Source organism: Hippocampus guttulatus, chromosome 2, assembly GCF_054856545.1.
Source record: "Hippocampus guttulatus isolate MCC_2025c chromosome 2, RoL_Hgut_1.0, whole genome shotgun sequence".
NCBI classification, from domain to species: Eukaryota; Metazoa; Chordata; class Actinopteri; order Syngnathiformes; family Syngnathidae; genus Hippocampus; species Hippocampus guttulatus.
Window position 1 is genome coordinate 20,770,695 of NC_141262.1, and position 20,617 is coordinate 20,791,311.

The window sequence follows — 20,617 nt, forward strand, 5'->3', positions numbered from 1 at the left end:
CCACAACAAACACGGCAAGGACAAACGGAGCAAAGGTTTGAACCCGGGCCACGGCACCATTACGACATGTCCGCTAGCATTACGAGCCTTTTGACTGGCCAAGGCACAAACATTTGGGACAATTAGGGGGGTGGGGGTTCAGTTATGGGGACGCAACAGAATGAAAAGCTTGTGGCAGAATAATCATAAGAGGGAGAATTGTAATGGAAATCAACAAACACCGTCAAAACTGTGAGCTATCGATCCATCTATCTATTCGATCTACCTAGCTAACTAAATGGAGCGATAGTTCGCTAGCTAGCTCGCTCGCTAGATTGATAGATAGGTGGAGAGAGAGATTTTTTTTTTCAAAGGGTAATAACATTAATCTTTACAAGAACAAAGATTCTGTCGGGATAAACAGTGGAGAGAATAACCCCCTTCAAGAAAATCATGATTTGAAAAATCACATTTAAAAACTAAATATTCTTCATATATTACAATATTTTGTAATATATGAACAGGACTATTATATAAATAAATAAATAAAATGCACTTTTTCTGCACGGAAATTTATTCCTGTAATAATAAAAAAAACTTGTTGTAAAACTGTGATTCTCAAAGTGCGGTGTGAGTAGCACCAGCAGCACTCCAGCTCCCTCTAATGGTAAGAAAAATAATTATTGTAGGATTCACTTCAGTTGTATTTAACTTTTAAGTATTACATATTTGCACTTAATCTTTGAGTTTGTTTGAAACTTTTTTTTTTAAATTCTCTTGATATTTAACTTTTATGTACAACACATTTGAATTGAATCATTAAATCCAGTTTTTCTATGAGCTGAAATTGTCCAAACACTTCTGATGTTAAAAACTGTGTTTAATGTTGCAATGGCTTACAATCACATCAAATGTACTTTTTTTTTCCAGAACAAAACCTCTTAAAGCAATTCAGTATGCTGCTTTAGTTTAATCTTCGTTATGATGATGGCACGACTTGGATGGCCATGTAGAATTTATTAAGTCATAATTGGTGTGAAATGTTTGAAAAAAAGCCACTTTTTTCTTTTGGGGGGGTCAGATTTATGTCTCATCAGAGCTTTAATTGGTGGAGTCATTGGTTTCGTATATTCATTTTCATGGTCCCCATATACTGTACATTTTCTCCGATGGCGAACACCCAACCTACAGCTCAACCGTTTGGAAATAGTTTGAGAAGCACTGTTCAGAACAATATGTGTTCAGTTGAGTTGGCAGCAAAACGCGGAAACAGGCCGTCTGAACGCGAGATGGAGCGAGCAAGAGATGAGCGAGGCAGCGCTGGACTCCTCCTGACCTTTCTTGTTGCTGCTCTCAGCGCTCGAGCTGCTCATGCGAGGCGAGGGGAGCCTGCAGGCCCAAAGGGGCACACGCGCGCACACACACACACACGTACACTTTGAAACAAGACACATCCCACTCAGCAGAGGTGCTAATTATGACATTTATGAATGTTTGCAGATTTCTCAGGCATGTTTTGCTAGTTGAAGTTGGCTGTGATAAGCGTTGTTCTGATCAACCAGATGATGGGAAAAATGCCATTGATATTGGGGGGGCAGCTCATTGGCTTTCTTAGGACGAGATCCGATCGGTTAATTCGTTAAGGTTGGCCATAAGAAACAAAAACAAAAAACCTGAATAATTATAAGCGCAAGTTTCATCCGATTGGAACTGATTCGCTGCTGTCAACACAGGGCACGTTCAGAACTTCATTCCACTCTGAGAGCGTGTGTGTTCAGAGACGCAAGATGCCTCTCATTAATTTCTGAACGCAGCCTGTGTTATAAAACAATCGGCAGCTTGTGCTTGAACTGTTTCTAGCTTATACTGCCTGACGCACTGGGCTCTGACAGTCCTTTTTAGGAGCAATCTCAATAACCGATCGGCACATTGGAACAATGCGCTCTGAGTTTCAAAACAGGCGTACTTCTTCTGGTTAAGTAAGCACTGAGGAAATGTTGCTCCACACGCATTGGGTTGCGGAGGTGAAGCCGCGTATCTTAATCTGCCGCCCCTCTTGGGATTCCCCCGTCAAGACGTCTTATTAGCTGGGATAAAAGCCGCGATAGCGAAGGGCCGGGTTGGCAAAGAGGGCCGTGAACCCCCGCGGGCCCACGTTGACCTCCACCTGATCCCTCACAAACTGGAATGACAGCCCCGGCCGAGTCCAACTGGCAGCCGGCAGCCGACGAGCGCTGGACTGTGAAGCCTTCGGAACCCTTAATTAACAACATACACACTGCAACGCGCGTCCGATCGCTGCCAGTGGGATGAAAGGATGCCGGTGGCAAGTAACCAAGGTTAAATATTTTCTTACTGTAATCAAACAGATTTTTCAGGAATCTGGATCAGACTTGAATACTGGGGTACCTTCCAAGATGTCATGCATTGAAATGAATGGAAACACCAAAAATGTGTCATGTGATTTCTTTTCTTTTTTTTGCACAACAATGGGTACTTCTACTTGAAGGGGCGGAGCCTGCGGCAAAAATGTTCTTCCTGTGTCTCCACTTGTCTTAAAAACAGTATTCTGATTACAATTGCATGAATGTCCATTAAGTCGCTGCCACAGTGTCCTGCACCGCCATCTGCTGTCGAGTGAAACTGAAGTCAAAGCGCCCTCGGGCTCGCATTGCGAGGGTCATGTGACCAAATGCAGAAAACAGGTGAGCCGTGACCAGTCTCATTTTCCACAAGTATACAGAGCGTGAGTATTGACGCCACCTCTGTCCATCTCAGCGCTATGCAAGTAGGCTGCAATGTGTAAAGAAGGAATGAGCTTAGACTGAGTCATTATGCGGTGTCACTGAGCAATAATCACACACAACGTGAACACGAGCCTTCATTCTTCCGGTGAGGTTTTTCCCACTTTAATGATGTGAGCAGGTGTCGGAGCGTAAACATACAGAAAAACACCTGAATGTCACTCATCGTCAAAGGCCGCGACATTTGCCGTACACAGGCGGGAATGATCAGCATCCTGTTGGGGTCCCTCGTGCAGCGGTTCACATCAAAGGTGGAAGGTCACATCTGTGCAAGTCATAAGGAGGTCAAAAATTTGAAGCAGAATGCTCCCAGGAAGTCCGAAAGTCAAGTCCAGTCTTGACAGACTTGGAAAGGGGAAGGATTATGCAACACGTGCTAACGAACAGCGTCTGCGAGAGGAAGCCGTACTTCCAATACAATATCATATCGATCGCTCTCCAACACGTTCAAGGTCACATTAATACCTTCGTATAAGGCTGCCTTGACATGAATGTTTAAGAATAAGAAATAAGAAAATAAGAAAACCTTTATTAGTCTCGCAATGGAGAAATTCCCAATTCACAGCAGCAAAGTTATGAAAGGAAGAAGTAGAACAACAAAATATAGGAGCTGCTGGAAAGGCAGCCACTCTCGCGGCGCCATTTTGAAGTCAAAATAACAAAAATAACACAACACAACACATAGGACACAGACAGTCGTGCAATCTTCACCACTTTTCTACATACACTTTGTTGTCTGAAGCAGTTATATATGAAAGAGGAGAGGATCAAAGTGTCCTTTCAACAGTGGGTCAGACGTCATGCTGAAAATGTGCACACGTCTGCTACAAGCTAAGTTTTGAAAGCAAACACGAAGCTGTAGCGTCCATTGACAAGAAGAGATTCGTTCACTTCTCCTGTCCCACGTAATCCGCTTCAAACTCCAAGCCGCGACTCCCAGTTCCAAATCTGCATCGGCGCTCCGCGCTAACGCTCCTTTCTTCTCATCATCGGCTCCTCAAGCCTTACATCCATCCAGCCGCAGACCGTTCAACAGCACTGATCTCTTCGTTGACAAAGCGGGGCTGTGAAAAATGCTGCCCATTACAGGCGCAAGACACAAGCGCCCCGGGACAGTCCAGCAACAACAGTCAAATGGCGCCGACATTCCTCCCAGTCAAAAACAGTGCTGGTATACCCATGCTGCCGAAAAGGCGCAACCACCAAGCACAGTCTCCTCCTTGATGAATGTCGTGGCCAAAAAATGCTGAAAAAAGTCCACATCAAGTCCACACGACGTAACAACAAACACAAAGTGACAAAACAAACACAAAAACAACAAAAAAAGCAAGGCTCATGAGAGCACTTGCCGACGGCTGCCTACTCGGGCGCCATCTTGACTTCAAAGAAAGATATATATATATATATAACCAGATATGAGAGTTACCGTGGCAAACAATTGGTGAAATCAATAAAAGAGACTCACGACTAGGGCCACGACTAATCATGCCTGTTGGTTAGTTAGTTAGCAGGCGACTTCATCGAGGTGTGAGGAATAGACAGTCTGGGCTGCACCGTTTCTATACTGCACGAGTTTGCAATACATTCCTCATTTTATTGGAGATCAGGGCCAATTTGTAATGGCTTCTTCCCGGTGTGATGGAAAAAAGACAAGCAGGAAAGATAAAGCAGCTGCCTATGGCGGAAGCTTGCCAAAGATTATCTTATTTTGGACTCGCACTAACAAGTACACAAGGTCCTTTTGGCGATCACCACAGCAAATATTTTTCATGGGATTCAAGGGACATCACTAAGCTTTTACTTTCTGGCCTGCATGTTGTCACTTTCTGGCTTCACTCGTGCTATCTAATCACTTCAGCATGTGTCCGATGCTCTAATTTTTTATTTATTTATTTCTCCTCATATGAAGTCAAGTTCGAGGAAGGCTGGGATCCAAATCAACCATCACCACCACACTCAGGACAGACAAGAAGACATTGTCGACGAATTCCCGACCACATACGTCTTTGCTCTTGCGAAGAATACAACTTTTTTTTTTCCCTTGTAAAAATGCTGTTTTTACACCAAGTCCCATCCATGAGGGAATAGTTTGTGTTTTGAGTCATGAGTGAGTCTTAACATATTAAGATAGTGGACTTTGGTTGGAAGAAATGATGTGGCTTGGTTGACTTTTTAGGTGTTTTTTATTTTTTTACATGTGTTTTCTTTATTTGACATGTAAGTTTTAACAGGAAACTTCAACTTGGGCGCCCGTGCCCCACCACACTCCGATTTCACGTATTGAAGAGGTGCGAACCGCTGATGTCCAACTTTTATTGAGATTCAGTGGGAAAAGATTTCTGCGCCTCAGACCGGACACATTTCACAAGTTACAATACGAAACAACTTTGCGGAGCATTATTTATGTTACATTCATACTGCTCATCTAAAAATACATAGACATATAGTTTGTTACCATACCCTGAAAACAAATCCAAAACCCGAGCCCCTAATCTTAACCTGAAAACTAACCCTAACCCAAAACCCTAAACACTACCCCAAAACAAATTCCCTACCCTAACCCGAACCCCCTAACCTGAACCCAAACACTAACCCCTAAACCCTAACCCCGAAACCTAACACTAACTCTAACCTTAACCCGACCCCAAACCCTAATCCCCCTAAACCCTCACCCGAACCCTAAACCCTAACCCTAATCCCTAACCCTAACATCTAACATCTAACCCTAACTTTAAAACCTAACCCTAACCCCGAATCCTAACCCCAACCCCAACCCTAACCCTAATCCCTAACCCTAACCACAACCCTAACACTAAACCTAACCCTAACAACTAACCCTAACCCTAACCCTAATCCCTAACCACAACCCTAACACTAACAACTAACCCCAACCCCTAAACCTAACCCAAACCCCAAACCCTAAACCCGAACCCAAACCCTAATCCCTGAACCCTAACCACTAACCCTAACCCCAACCATGACCCGAACCCCTAAACCTAACCCCTAACCCTTACCCTAACCCCGAACCCTTACCCTAACCCTAATTCTACCCCAAACCGAAACCCTAATCCCCTTGACCCTAACCCCAATCCTAACCTCGAACCCTAACCCCTAACCCAAACCCTAAAGCCTAACTCTAAACCTAACTCTAACCCGAACCGAAACCCTAATCCCCCTGACCCTAACCCCGAACCATAACCCCAACCCTAACCCCAACCCTAACCCCTAACCCTGAACCCTAACCCTAACCCTAACCCTAACCCCTAACCACTAACCCAAACCCTAAAGCCTCACCCTAAACCTAACTCTAACCCGTACCGAAACCCTAATCCCCCTAACCCTAAACCCAAACCCTAACACTAACCCTAACTCTAACCCTAAACCTAACCCAAACCCTAATCCCCTACCCCAACCCCGAACCCTAACCCTAACCCCAACCGTGACCCCAAACCCCTAACCACTAACCCTTACCCTAACCCTAAAGTCTAACCCTAAACCAAACTCTAACCCGTACCAAAACCCTAATCCCCCTAACCCTAAACCCAAACCCAAACCCTAACCCTAACTCTAACCCTAATCCCCTACCCCAACCCTAACTCCTAACCCTAACTCTAACCTAAACCTAACCCAAACCCTAATCCCCTACCCCAACCCCGAACCCTAACCCCTAACACTAACCCTAACCCCTAACCCTAACCCCAACCATGACCCCAAACCCCTAACCACTAACCCTTACCCTAACCCTAAAGCCTAACCCTAAACCAAACTCTAACCCGTACCAAAACCCAAATCCCCCTAACCCTAAACCCAAACCCTAACCCTAACCCTAACCCTAACCCCAAACCCTAACTCTAACCCTAAACCTAACCCAAACCTTAATCCCCTACCCCAACCCTAACCCCCAACCCCAACCCTAACCCTAAACACTAACTTTAACCCTAACCCCAACCCAAACTCTAATCCCCCTAACCCTAACCCCAACCGTGACCCCAAACCCCTAACCACTAACCCTTACCCTAACCCGATCCCGTAACCCTAACCCAAACCCTAAGCCTAACCCTAACTCTAACCCGACCCGAACCCTAACCATCCTAACCCCGAACCCTAACCCTTAACCCTAACCCCAAACTCCTAACCCTAACTCTAACGCTACACCTAACCCAAACCCTAATCCCCTAACCCCAACCCCAAACCCTAACCCTAACCCTAACCCTATACCCTCTAACCTTAACCCTAAACCCTAACCCCAAACCCTAAGCACTAACCCTAAACCCTAACCCCGACCCTAACCCAAACCCTAAACCCTAACCCTAACTCTAACCCGACCCCAAACCCTAATCCCCTAACCCTAACTCCGAACCCTAACCCCTAATAAAAACGTGTGATGCAAATCCATATTGACACAAATGTTGAAATTTAACATTTATTCTACATATTTTTACAGCATTGGAAAACGTTAAGAATGTTTGTGTCATGTTTGTCCTCCTACACAAACCATAGTGAAACCAAATATATATTTCCCTCCCCCATCTTTTTCCATTTTCAAACATTTTTGAAAAAGCTCCAAGGAGCCACTAGGGCGGCGCTAAAGAGCTGCGGATTGCCGACCCCCGCAGTAGGCGTTTGCTCAACATGAATCAATAAGCACTGGAGCAGATGTTACTGACAAAAACAAGCTTACTGAGGACTGTTGTTGTTATGTCAACATACATGGCTTCCTTTTATTCCTTTGTTTTGGGGAGAATGAGGCCCTGCCACTGAGTCATACGTTGAAGAAAGCAGCAGCCGAGCAAATGTGTGGTTCTCCTGATTAAGACGAGCGTTGTATGAAATGTGTTCCTTTGTTAACACCCTGCTGGGTTCCTTCTGGCCCTGCATGAGTATGTGTGTTTTCACACTGGCCAAGTCAAATTTCACATGTCACTCACCATTTACAGACACGGGATTGCACACTCAAATGGCAAACCATGCAGCTGCCTTTCTTATATCGGATCTCAATACAAAGCGGAGAGTACTCAGATTTCATGAAAAAGGACCCCGCTATAAACATGCTCAACAGGCTAATTTTTAATTAATTAGCATTAATAACCAATGACTAATCACTAATCACTCTGAGAAATTACCTTTATCACGTTATTTATGGATTCCCAGCAATGCTATTAACCCTTTCAGCGACAGCGGTGACTGCAGTGGACAGCTACTCATATTATCAGGTTCCAGGTTGTCATTATTGGTGCATGAAAGGGTTGAAATCACACGGTAGATTGTTAATTATTTTTTTCTATTAATAACATATGCAATGAAATTTCTTGATATAAAGCATACAGGAGGTGCAGTTTTATTCCCTTTCATTCCGCATTGTGCAGAATGACTACTAAGAACAAAATAATAGAATGGATGTTTGTTTATTTTTTTCTCCCAAGAAAATGATCATTTGAGATGTAAGGATTTCAGCCGACATAGACATTATGCAAAACTGTAAGAATTTACCGAGATTCATACATGAATATACATTTTCCATCACCGGTGTACCTAATGGTATGGCCAGTGAGAGGATGTTGTGCTCAGTTCTGTCTGTGCACACGCGCGCGCGTGTGTGTGTGTGTGTGTGTGTCGCTTTGTAGGCCTTTTTACTTGGTCCTCACTGTGCCCAAAGTGCAGGAATCTGTGTGTGGGTGTGTGGGTGGGTGTGTTCACAGCTGCTTTTCATATCTGCCAGATAAGAAAATGTTCAGCAGCAGAGAAGAAAAACATAAATCTCAATCAATCATAAATCTCTTTTTCATCCTAAATCTCACACCGTCCGATTATCACTCTTCTCGGGCTTTCGAGCAAATACAAAAATGTGTCTTGCGTAACTAGATTTATGTTTTTAACACCGTTTTCTAATACCCAAGAATTCTTTTGTTGAATATATGACCATTATGATCATGTGAAAATGATGAAGACGACTATTTCATCATTCTTCAGTTGCATAATCAACCACATTTCCAGCAGTGAAGGCATTGTTGGACCGCTTACTGTAAAATCCTTTGATGAACAATCAAATGAAGACTTTAATTGTCTTGAGTGCTGACTGGGACGTTTACTTTGGCACATAAAGTCAGCCCAAAGGTGTAGTTTTTAGGGGTTTTTTTTGGGTTCAGAATTAACTAATCACATAATTCAATCGTGTTGAATGGGAGTCAGCACACACTTGCTACTATTTAGAAACCCTCTGAAATTTTATTTGGGTTTCAACCAAATAAATTTTGGATGTTCGCATAGGTTTTTCTACATTTTTTGTTGTTGTTGCTATCGACAGAAGCTTGACAGTTAAGTCCTATTGGAAAGAAAAAACAGCCCAAAAGCGTGATGCAGTCACGTGATGCGCAGTGTTGTGATTGTGCCAAATTTACATTTTGACACTCAGGCCAAAAAGTTCAAGGTTGCTTTGATCGGGCCAAAACACATTTTTCTACATGTAGAAGATTTTCAGTGTGTTTTTGCAAACTATAGCCGGGCTTGGGTGTACAGTATTTCCAGGCATACGTACAAGATGGGAAGTTGTTGTCACATACACTAAACATCTGGCACTTGAAAGAAAAGCAGCTTCTTCAATGTTGCCGAGCAATTTTCCAATTGTTGTCGGGAGGTTGAGTGTGAGTAATGTCGTTTTTGTGCAACATTTTCTCCATTTGATGATGCCTGTCTTCAACTGTGTTCCATAGTATAGGTAACACCATGTATATATATTTTTTACTGTTTTTCCTTAACTGAGATCTCTTGGATGCTGTGGACTACTAACATGTCAGGAAAAGCCTTCTTGAACAGCTGAACTTTATCTGGGATTAATCAGGAGTCATTTTATATCGTGGCAAGAGTGTGATGACTCTCATTCAATGAGTTTGAAAGTGATTGGTTCATTCTGTACATCGCTGCCACTCCAGTTACATGGGGGTGCACACTTCTGCAACAAGATGCTCTACGTTTATGTGTACTTCTCCAAATTATTAAACTTTCCCATTCAGTTGTATGGGTTGTAGGTCATATTAATGTTGAAAAAGTTTTGAAATGATTTATCCTGGCTTTTATTTTATTTTTTGCACAAATAATATCTACCTTTTGGCCTAAAAGAGTAATTTAAGTTGGATTTTTATAAAGTGTATAAATTACTGCACGATTTATGGCAACAATGTTAGTTGGCACAACATAGAACGTAAGTTGTTTTTAACTCCTAAAGTTCAATGAAAGGCAAAAGCGTTCTGTAAATGCTTATTTCTTGGTTTTGAAATGCACAAAAGCTAATTTTCTCCACAGCAAAACTGAAAACATTGATTTGAATTGCACAACTCTGAAATGTTATCAAAATTTGTTGCCTTGAAATTTTGAATGCACCTAACATTTTTATTTTCCAGTGTAATGAGCACAACGAGTGCACATGCACCTTAACCCATTTAATCCCAATTTTTCCCAGACATTTAAAAGTCAAAATCAGGTGTCATTGGCAACCCTTTTAAGTAATCAGTAATAACTATTTTTAGAGCCCTGAAAATTTAATCATTGTTGTCCTTCACAAATGTGACCGGTGGGATTAAATGGGTTAAAATGGGTCTGAAGGATATTGAATAAATACTTAAATGGACTGTTTGCTACCCAGTCAGCAAAATTGGTCTGGCCCAGCTCTGGGGCAGACACGGCACGTACACTCAGCCCACATACCTCAATGAATGACGGTCCTGCAGTGTCCCACGTCTGGCATCCATGATGTGGGCTGCATTCGGCCCAGATCTGAGCCGCATTGTAAAACCATATCTGGCCCTACTCCGGCCCGACGCTGGGCCAGAACAGGTTTCTGATATCAGCCTGAATTCAACCTCAACTAAGCCACATCTTTCATGAGCCATATTTGACCAACATTTTTTTAAAAAAGTCTCAAAAAAGACTGTTATAAAAAATATGTTTATTGTCATAATTTGTGAACCTCACATATAACTCCACATACACTGGAAAAATGCACTTTTCTTTATTTGACAGTGAACACAAAGTCCAAATTGTAAAATAAGACGTTTTTCGACGAAAAAAACGACCATGTATAGAAAGGCATTTTAAGCCGAAAAAAACGACCATGTGTCGTAAGGCGTTTTTAGCCGAAAAAAACCCGACCATGTATAGTAAGGTGTTTTTGGCCGAAAAAAAAAACGACCATGTATAGTAAGGCGTTTTTCGACGAAAAAAACGACCATGAATAGTAAGGTGTTTTTAGCCCAAAAAAAACCCGCATATGAATAGAAAGACGTTTTAACAAAAAAACAAAAAAAACGACCATGTACTGTATATAGTAAGGTGTTTTTAGCCGAAAAAAAGGAAAACGTATAGTAAGGTGTTTTTAGCCGAAAAAACCGACCACGTATAGTAAGGCGCTTTTAGCCGAAAAAAAACGACCATATATAGTAAAGCGTTTTTAGCTGAAAAAAATGACCATGTACAGTAAGGCATTTTAACTCGAAAAAAACAACCATGTATAGGAAGGCGTTTTTAGCTTAAAAAAATGACCATGTAAAGTAAGGCATTTTAACTCGGAAAAAAACGACCATGTGTAGGAAGGCGTTTTTAGCGGAAAAAAACGACCATGTGTAGTAAGGCGTTTTTAGCCGAAAAAAACCAACCATGTATAGTAAAGCGTTTTTAGACGAAAAAAACGACCACTATAGTCAGGCGTTTTTGCCAAAAAAAAACCGACCATGTAGAGTAAGGCATTTTTAGCCGAAAAAAAACGACCATATATAGTCAGGCGTTTTTAGCCGAAAAAAACCCAACCATTTATAGTAAGGCGTATTAACCCGAAAATAACGACCATGTATAGTAAGGCGTTTTAACTCCAAAAAACGACCATGTATAGTCAGGCGTTTTAACCCGAAAAAACCGATTATGTGTCGTAAGGCGTTTTTAGCCGAAAAAAACTGACCATGTATCGTAAGGCGTTTTTGGCCAAAAAAAACCCAACCATGTATAGTAAGGTGTTTTAACTCAAAAAAAAACGACCATGTATAGGAAGGCGTTTTTAGCTGAAAAAAATGACCATGTATAGTAAGGCGTTTTTAGCGGAAAAAAACGACCATGTGTAGTAAGACGTTTTTAGCCGAAAAAAAGGACCATGTACAATATGGTGTTTTTAGCCGAAAAAAAACGACCATGTATAGTAAGGCGTTTTTAGCCGAAAAAAAACGACCATGTATAGTAAGGCGTTTTTAGACGAAAAAAACGACCATGTATAGTCAGGCGTTTTTAGCCGAAAAAAACGACCATGTAGAGTAAGGCGTTTTTAGCCGAAAAAAACGACCATGTATAGTAAGGCGTATTAACCCGAAAATAACGACCATGTATAGTAAGGCGTATTAACCCGAAAATAACGACCATGTATAGGAAGGCGTTTTAACCCGAAAAAAACGACCATGTATAGTAAGGCGTTTTAAGCCCAAAAAAATGACCATGTATATAGTAAGGCATTTTAACTCGAAAAAAATGACCATGTAAAGTAAGGCATTTTAACCCGAAAAAAAACGACCATGTATAGTAAGGCGTTTTTAGCTGAAAAAAATTACCATGTATAGAAAGGTGTTTTTAGCCGAAAAAAATGACCATGTACAGTATTTTTAGTAAGGCGTTTTTAGCCCAAAAAAAAAGACCATGTGTAGTAAGGCGTTTTTAACCGAAAAGAACGACCATATATAGTAAAGCGTTTTTAGCCGAAAAAAATGACCATGTAAAGTAAGGCATTTTAACTCGAAAAAAACAACCATTGATAGGAAAGCGTTTTTAGCTTAAAAAAATGACCATGTAAAGTAAGGCATTTTAACGCGAAAAAAACGACCATGGCGTTTTTAGCGGAAAAAAACGACCATGTGTAGGAAGGCGTTTTTAGCCGAAAAAAAAGGACCATGTATAGTAAAGCATTTTTAGACGAAAAAAAACGACCATGTATAGTAAGGCGTTTTGAGACGAAAAAAACGACCACGTATAGTCAGGCGTTTTTAGCCGAAAAAAACAACCATGTAGAGTAAGGCGTTTTTAGCTGAAAAAAACGACCATGTATAGTAAGGCGTATTAAGCCGAAAATAACGACCATGTATAGGAAGGCGTTTTAACCCGAAAAAAACGACCATGTATACTAAGGCGTTTTTAGCCCAAAAAAATGACCATGTATAGTCAAGCGTTTTAACCCAAAAATAATGACCATGTATAGTAAGGCATTTTAACTCGAAAAAAATGACCATGTATAGTACAGCGTTTTTGGCCGGAAAAAACCAACCATGTATAGTAAGGCGTTTTTAGACGAAAAAGATGACCATGTAAAGTATATACTAAGGCGTTTTTAGCCGAAAAAACCCCAACCATGTATAGTAAGGCGTTTTTATCAGAAAAAAGGACCACGTATAGTAAGGCGTTCTCAGCCGGGGGGTTTTTTACGTCTAAAAACGCCTAACTGCACACGGTCGTTGTTTTCGGCTAAAAACGCCTTACTATACATGGTCGTTTTTTTCGGCTAAAAACGCCTTACTATACATGGTCCTTTTTTTCTTCTAGAAATGCCTTACTATTCATGGTCATTTTTTTCGTCTAAAAACGCCTTACTATTCATGGTAATTTTTTTTCAGCTAAAAACGCCTAACTATACATGGTGATTTTTTTTCGGCTAAATACGCCTTGCTATTCATGGTCGTGTTTTTTTTCGGCTAAAAACGCCTTACTATACATGGTCGTTTTTTTTTCGGCTAAATACGCCTTGCTATACATGGTCGTTTTTTTTGTCTAAAAAGGCCTTACTATTCATGGTCATTTTTTTTCCCGGCTAAAAACGCCCATATATACATGGTTCTTTTTTTTGGCTAAAAACGCCTTACTATTCATGGTCGTGTTTTTTTTCGGCTAAAAACGCCTTACTATACATGGTCGTTTTTTTTCGGCTAAATACGCCTTGCTATACATGGTCGTTTTTTTTGTCTAAAAAGGCCTTACTATTCATGGTCTTTTTTTTTCCGGCTAAAAACACCTATATACACATGGTTCTTTTTTTGGCTAAAAACGCCTATATACAATTGGTCCGTTTTTTTGGGCTAAAAATGCCTTACTATTCATGGTCGGGTTTTTTTGCGGCTAAATGCGCCTTACTGCACACGGTTGTTTTTATTCGGCTAAAAACGCCTTACTCTACATGGTCGTTTTTTTGGTCTAAAAACGGCTTACTATATATGGGCGGGGTTTTTTCGGCTAAAAACGGCTTCAGAGACATGGTCCTTTTTTTCGGCTAAAAATGCCTGACTATACATGGTCGTTTTTTTTAAATCTAAAAACGCCTTACTCTAAATGGTCCTTTTATTCGACTCAAAACACCTTACTATACATGGTCGTTTTTTTCGTCTAAAAACGCCTTACTGTACATGATAGTTTTGTCGGCTAAAAACACCTTACTCTATATGGTCGTGGGTTTTTTTCGGCTAAAAACGCCTTACTAATTATGGTCGTTTTTTTCGCCTAAAAACGCCTTACTATACATGTTCGTTTTGTTTCGGCTAAAAATGCCTTACTATCCATCCATCCATTTTCCGAACCGCTTGATCCTCACTAGGGTCGCGGGGGGTGCTGGAGCCTATCCCAGCCGTCTTCGGGCAGTAGGCGGGGGACACCCTGAATCAGTTGACAGCCAATCGCAGGGCACACAGAGACGAACAACCATCCACGCCCACACTCACACCTAGGGACAATTTAGAGCGTCCAATCAACCTGCCATGCATGTTTTTGGAATGTGGGAGGAAACCGGAGCACCCGGAGAAAACCCACGCAGGCCCGGGGAGAACATGCAAACTCCACACAGGGAGGCCGGAGCTGGAATCGAACCCGGTACCTCTGCACTGTGAAGCCGACGTGCTAACCACTGGACTACCGGGCCGCGCCTTACTATTCATGGTCATTTTTTTTTGGGGCTAAAATCGCCTTCCTATATATATACAGGACATGTTCGTTTTTTTCGGCTAAAAACGCCTTACTATACATGGTCCTTTTTTTCGGCTAAAAACACCTTACTATTCATGGTCGTTTTTTTCCGGCTAAAAACGTCTGACTATACATGGTCGTTTTTTTCAGCTAAAAGTGCCTTGCTATACATGGTCGTTTTTTTTTTCGGCTAAAAATGCCTAACTGCACACGGTTGTTTTTTTTCGGCTAAAAACACCTTCCTATACATGGTCGTTTTTTTTCTTGGCTAAAAACGCCTTCCTATACATGGTCGTTTTTTTCCGCTTAAAATGCCCTCTATACATGGTCGTTTTTTTCGGGTTAAAATGCCTTACGATACATGGTCGTTTTTTTCGGATAAAAACGCCTTACTATACATGGTCGTTTTTTTTCGGCTAAAAACGCCCTACTATTCATGGTCTTTTTTTTTCGGCTAAAACCGCCTTACTCTACATGGTAATTTTTTTTGGGTTAAAAAGCCTTCCTATACATGGTCGTTTTTTTCGGCTAAAAACGCCTTCCTATACATGGTCGTTTTTTTTCCGCTTAAAGTGCCCTCCTATACATGGTCGGTTTTTTCGGGTTAAAATGCCTTACGATACATGGTTGTTTTTTTCGGCTAAAAACGCCTTACTATACATGGTGGTTTTTTTCGGCTAAAAACGCCTTACAATTTATGGTCCTTTTTTTGCTAAAAACGCCTGACTATACATGGTCGTTTTTTTTCCGCTTAAAATGCCCTCCTATACATGGTCGTTTTTTTCGGGTTAAAATGCCCTCCTATACATGGTCGTTTTTTTCGGGTTAAAATGCCCTCCTATACATGGTCGTTTTTTTCGGGTTAAAATGCCTTACGATACATGGTTGTTTTTTTCGGCTAAAAACGTCCAACAATTCATGGTCGTTTTTTTTCGGCTAAAAACGCCTTACTATACATGGTTGTTTTTTTCGGCTAAAAACGCCTTACTATACATGGTCGTTTTTTTTGGCTAAAAACGCCTTACAATTTATGGTCCTTTTTTTGCTAAAAACGCCTGACTATACATGGTGGGGGTTTTTTTGGACGAAAAACGCCTTACTATACATGGTCGTTTTTTTTCATCTAAAAACGCCTTATGATACGTGGTTGTTTTTTTCCGTCTAAAAACGGCTTACGAGACATGGTCTTTTTTTTCGGCTAAAAACGCCTGACAATGCGTGGTCGTTTTTTTCGGCTAAAAACACCTTACTATACGTGGTCTTTTTTTTCGGCTAAAAACGCCTTTCTATACATGGTCGTTTTTTTTTTCGGCTACAAACGCCTTACTATAAATGGATGGGTTTTTTTCGGCTAAAAACATGGTTGTTTTTTTCGTTGAAAAACGCCTTCCTATACATGGTAGTTTTTTTTGTGTAAAAACGGATTACTAGACATGGTCGTTTTTTTCGGCTAAAAACGCCCTACTATACATGGTCATTTTTTTCGGCTAAAACACCTTACTATACGTGGTCGTTTTTTTTCATCTAAAAACGCCTTACTATACATGGTCGGTTTGTTTCGGCTAAAAACACCTTACTCTTCATGGTCGTTTTTTTCGGCTCAAAACACCTTACTATACAGTACATGGTCGTTTTTTTCGTCGAAAAACGCCTTAATATACATGGTTGTTTTTTTTCGGCTAAAAACGCCTTACTACACTTGGTCGTTTTTTTCGGCTAAAAACACCTTACTATACATGGTAGTTTTTTCGGCTAAGAACACCTTACTCTACATGGTCGTTTTGTTTTCGGCTAAAAACGCCTTACTACACATTGTCGTTTTTTTCGGCTAAAAACGCCTTACTATCCATGGTCGTTTTTTTTTTGTCTAAAAACGGATTACTAGACATGGTCGGGGGGGGGGTTTCGGCGAAAAACGCCTTACCTGATACATGGTCGTTTTCTTCGGCTAAAAACGCCCTACTATACATGGTCATTTTTTTCGGCTAAAACCGCCTTTCTATCATGGTCGGGTTTTTTTCCCTCTAAAAACGCCTTACTATAAATGGTCGGTTTTTTCGGATAAAAACACCTTACTCTTCATGGTCGTTTTTTTCGGCTCAAAACACCGTACTATACATGGTCGTTTTTTTCGTTGAAAAACGCCTTCCTATACATGGTAGTTTTTTTTGTGTAAAAACGCCTAACTATTAATGGTCGGTTTTTTCAGCTAAAAATGCCTTATTTATACATGGTCTTTTTTTGGTGGAAAAACGCCCTACTATACATGGTCGTTTTTTTCGTCTGAAAACGCCTTACTATACATGGTCGGTTTTTTGTTTCGGCTAAAAACCCCTTACTATACGTGGTCGTTTTTTTCGGCTAAAAACGCCTTACTATACATCACTGGTGTCAAACTCATTTCACATGGTGGGCCACATACGGCCTCGGTAGATGTCAAGTGGGCCGGACCATTAAAATGATACCATACTTTGCTATAAACAACCAAAACAATGTCTTTCCTTTGTTTTGGAATAAAGAAGCACAAGAACATTTGGAAAATGTTGAAATTTAATGAACGTATCTTTTACAAAACATTTCATGAAGCACCTTACATTTCTTTCAACAAATGTGCAATTTACTTTTATCATTCACATATATGCATTGCAACTGATCCCATTGATTGTACAAACTTTAACAAGTAATTGGTATTGAAAAATATAGTAATGCACTTTATGATTAAACAAGATTTATCAAGAAAGGAAGTTTTAAACCATTTACACGTGCACATAAAATCTAAATGTAATCCCTGCCTACACCTTACAAACTAAGGAGAGTGCTATTAAATGTGTAAATGTGAGAGTGCTATTGATAGCGTCTGATAGCGTTTCGCAAAAGATCTGCGATCCCTAGGCTCAAAGGTGCGGATCAAACCGTCGCCAATTCCTAGTGGATCGCAGTGAAGTCCGTAAGGGAGCCTCCACGCCGAATTGACGGGACTTTCCATCACTGGAGAGTTGGTGCGAAGTGGTAATGACCTTCGGGTCAGCAAAATCCCGCGGGACCGCGTCCGGCGGTATACAAATCCACCACAGTCCTGGCGTTAAGCGCCTAGCAAGGTGTCGGACCGGATCCCCAAGCCGACCATCCCCATGGGTTATGAAGGAATGCCCACCCTTCAAAATAAAACACCGGGCCCGGCGCATCCACGGTCCAACCTCGGGTGCTGCAGACCCCCTGGACCACCACCGTCGGCCACCGCGCTGCCGTGGACCCTGGCCACGGGGTCGAAGTGCGGGGGCGGGGTTGCGACCCGTCCCCCTCCCTCACGCTACATAGCCCCCAGGATGGCGATTCTCCCCCCCCTCTTCCCCTCCCCTCTGCCCCATCAACCCGTTTCCCCCCTCTCCCGATCCCCCAACCTCAAGAAGTCCGGCGGCGATGGCGCGGGGTGTCGGGGACAGGCTCAGATGAGGGCCCACGTCCCTAGCTCCACAACCACACGTCGGCGGCCGTGGCACGATGGTCGCTCCCCTTGCGAACTGGTGATGGTGCAGGGGAGAGGCAGCGACCACGGTGGCGGAGCAGGACTCTCTAGTCGCAGCGCTGCTCCCCTCAATCCGAGGAAGGGCCAATAAAAGGCGGCCTAAACACGCCCATCACCGCCATCGATCGGCTGGAGACCCGCCTCCGGCAGATTCATCCTTTATGCGGGCGAAACAAATACAAATATAAAAACCGGACTGCTTTCCTGGAAATCGGCGCTTGGAATGTACGAACCCTGATGGACAATGCAAGAGCAAAGAGACCGGAGCGCAGGACTGCCCTCATCGCCCTCATCACCCTACCTCTGTGTCAATCCCAATCCCTTGTCATCATCAGCGCCTACGCACCTACCCTGGACGCCTCGGAGGAGGCGAAGGAGTCCTTCTATGCCGCGCTGCGTGGCCTGATCCTCCGCGTCAACCCCCGGGATAAGCTCTTGGTTCTGGGGGATTTCAATGCGCGGGTGGGCCGGGACCATCAGCTTTGGGGAGGGACTCTGGGGAAGGAAGGCGTTGGCAACTGCAACGAAAATGGAGAACTACTCCTTGGTCTCTGCGCAGAGACGGAGATGGTAATAACCAACACACTGTTTCGGATGGCCAACAAGCACAAGACCACCTGGCAACATCCAAGATCCGGCCACTGGCACCTGATCGATTACGTCCTTACCCGAATCTGCGACCGATCCGACGTCATGGTCACGAGGGCCATCCGCTCCATGGATGACGGATGGTCCGATCACAGGCTGGTAGCCTCAAGACTTAGGCTGAAGATCGCGCCTGCGAAAAGAAGGAAGAAGATCCCCAAGAGGATACGTTTCAATGTTGGGCTGCTGAGGAATCCCCAAGTCCTCGAACAGTACCAGACGTCCCTCGCGGACAAACTGGACACTCAACCTCGGACCCTTCCTGCCACTGTCCACTCAGACTGGGAGCACTTGAAAACTGCGCTCACCAAATCCGCGGAAGAGGTCCTCGGTGTCCAGAAGAGGAGAAATCCCGACTGGTTTGCCGAAAACCTGGAAGAAATTGAGCCACTGATTTCAAGAAAGAGAGAGGCTCGCATTGCATGGCAGAACTGCGTTTCCTCCAAGAGACTTGAAGAAGCCTACCGGACAGCCAAGAGTGAAGCACAGAGAGAGATCCGGAGGATCCAAAATCAATGGTGGGTCAACTTTGCCCACCAAATGCAGAGTTCCGCTGACCGTCACGATACCAGATCCTTCTTCGAAGCAACGAGGAAGATCATCGGTCCGGCTCACAGTCCTCCAATGGCTGTGAAGGCAAAGGACGGCACCATCCTGCAGGAAAAGGAGGATACTCACCAGCGATGGAAGGAGCATTTCATGGAGCTCCTGAACCGTCCGACATGCGCAATAGACGGCTTCCTCGATCCTGTCCCCCAGCTCCCCGTGCAACACTGGATGACGACTCTCCGGGAGATCTCCGGAGCCCTGAGGAGGATGAAGAAGAACAAAGCTGCTGGAGTCGACGACATCCCCGTAGAACTTTTACAAGCTGGGGGTGCACATCTCCTCACCCGCCTCCACACCTTCATCCTTCAATGCTGGATCGAGGAGACGGTGCCTGGGGAACTGAAGGACTCCGTCATCGTCACGATATTCAAGAAGGGCGACAAACTCGACTGTGGAAACTATCGTGGAATTTCGCTGCTGTCAACTGCTGGAAAACTCATCTGTCGTATACTGGCCGACCGACTCACCTGTCTCGCTGAGCGGGTTCTTCCGGAGTCCCAGGCGGGCTTCCGTCCAGGAAGGGGAACCGCGGACATGGTGTTCTGCGCCAGACAGCTCCTGGAGAAGTGCCGGGAGCAGCGGAGGGAGTTCCACGCCATCTTTTATGATCTGGCCAAAGCGTTTGATTCTGTGCCCCGAGCAGCACTCTGGAAAGTGCTGGAACGTCAAGGCTGCCCCCCCAAATTCATATCCCTCATCCGGATGTTTCACGACGGCATGAAGGGTTGCGTCCTGACTCAGGGCGAAATGACTCCCCCATTCCCGGTTCGGACCGGAGTCAAACAGGGCTGCACGGTGGCACCGACGTTGTTCTGCCTCTACATCGCCGCGGTCATCCACCACGTCACCCCTGTCCAGGAGCACGGAATCACTCTAGGCTACCAAACTGAAGGGTCGCTCTTCAACCTCAGCCGTTTGAGGAGCAGGCGGGGGACCATGGTCACGACCGTCAGCGAACTCCAGTACGCTGATGACAATGCTGCGGTCTCCAACTCCTCCGGGGGCCTCCAGCTCATCGCGGACGGCTTCGCCGCGGCGTACAGGGCCTTTGGCCTCTCCGTCAACACCAAAAAGACAAAGA

General features: G+C 43.4%; 1 protein-coding gene and 1 long non-coding RNA gene across 3 annotated transcripts; both read right to left on the reverse strand.

Moving 5' to 3' along the window:
• Window positions 1-17,288: 17,288 nt before the first annotated feature.
• Window positions 17,289-18,572, reverse strand: LOC147208876 (uncharacterized). The gene is made up of 2 exons (XR_015098930.1): window positions 18,516-18,572; window positions 17,289-18,439 (listed from the first exon to the last, which is right to left on the reverse strand). It is a non-coding gene; the product is annotated as an uncharacterized LOC147208876 (long non-coding RNA).
• Window positions 18,573-18,613: 41 nt separating this feature from the next.
• On the reverse strand, window positions 18,614-20,386 carry LOC147208877 (uncharacterized). 2 transcript variants are annotated; one of them, XM_086101296.1, is made up of 6 exons: window positions 20,004-20,386; window positions 19,821-19,934; window positions 19,393-19,734; window positions 19,236-19,299; window positions 18,951-19,060; window positions 18,614-18,777 (listed from the first exon to the last, which is right to left on the reverse strand). In XM_086101296.1, exons 2-5 carry the CDS (start codon window positions 19,836-19,838, stop codon window positions 19,020-19,022), a joined length of 465 nt encoding a protein of 154 aa, XP_085957422.1. In that variant the 5' UTR covers window positions 19,839-19,934; window positions 20,004-20,386; the 3' UTR covers window positions 18,614-18,777; window positions 18,951-19,019. The 2 variants fall into 2 exon arrangements, with proteins under 2 accessions (XP_085957422.1, XP_085957414.1); XM_086101288.1 differs by having other exon boundaries at window positions 18,614-18,800.
• Window positions 20,387-20,617: the final 231 nt, after the last annotated feature.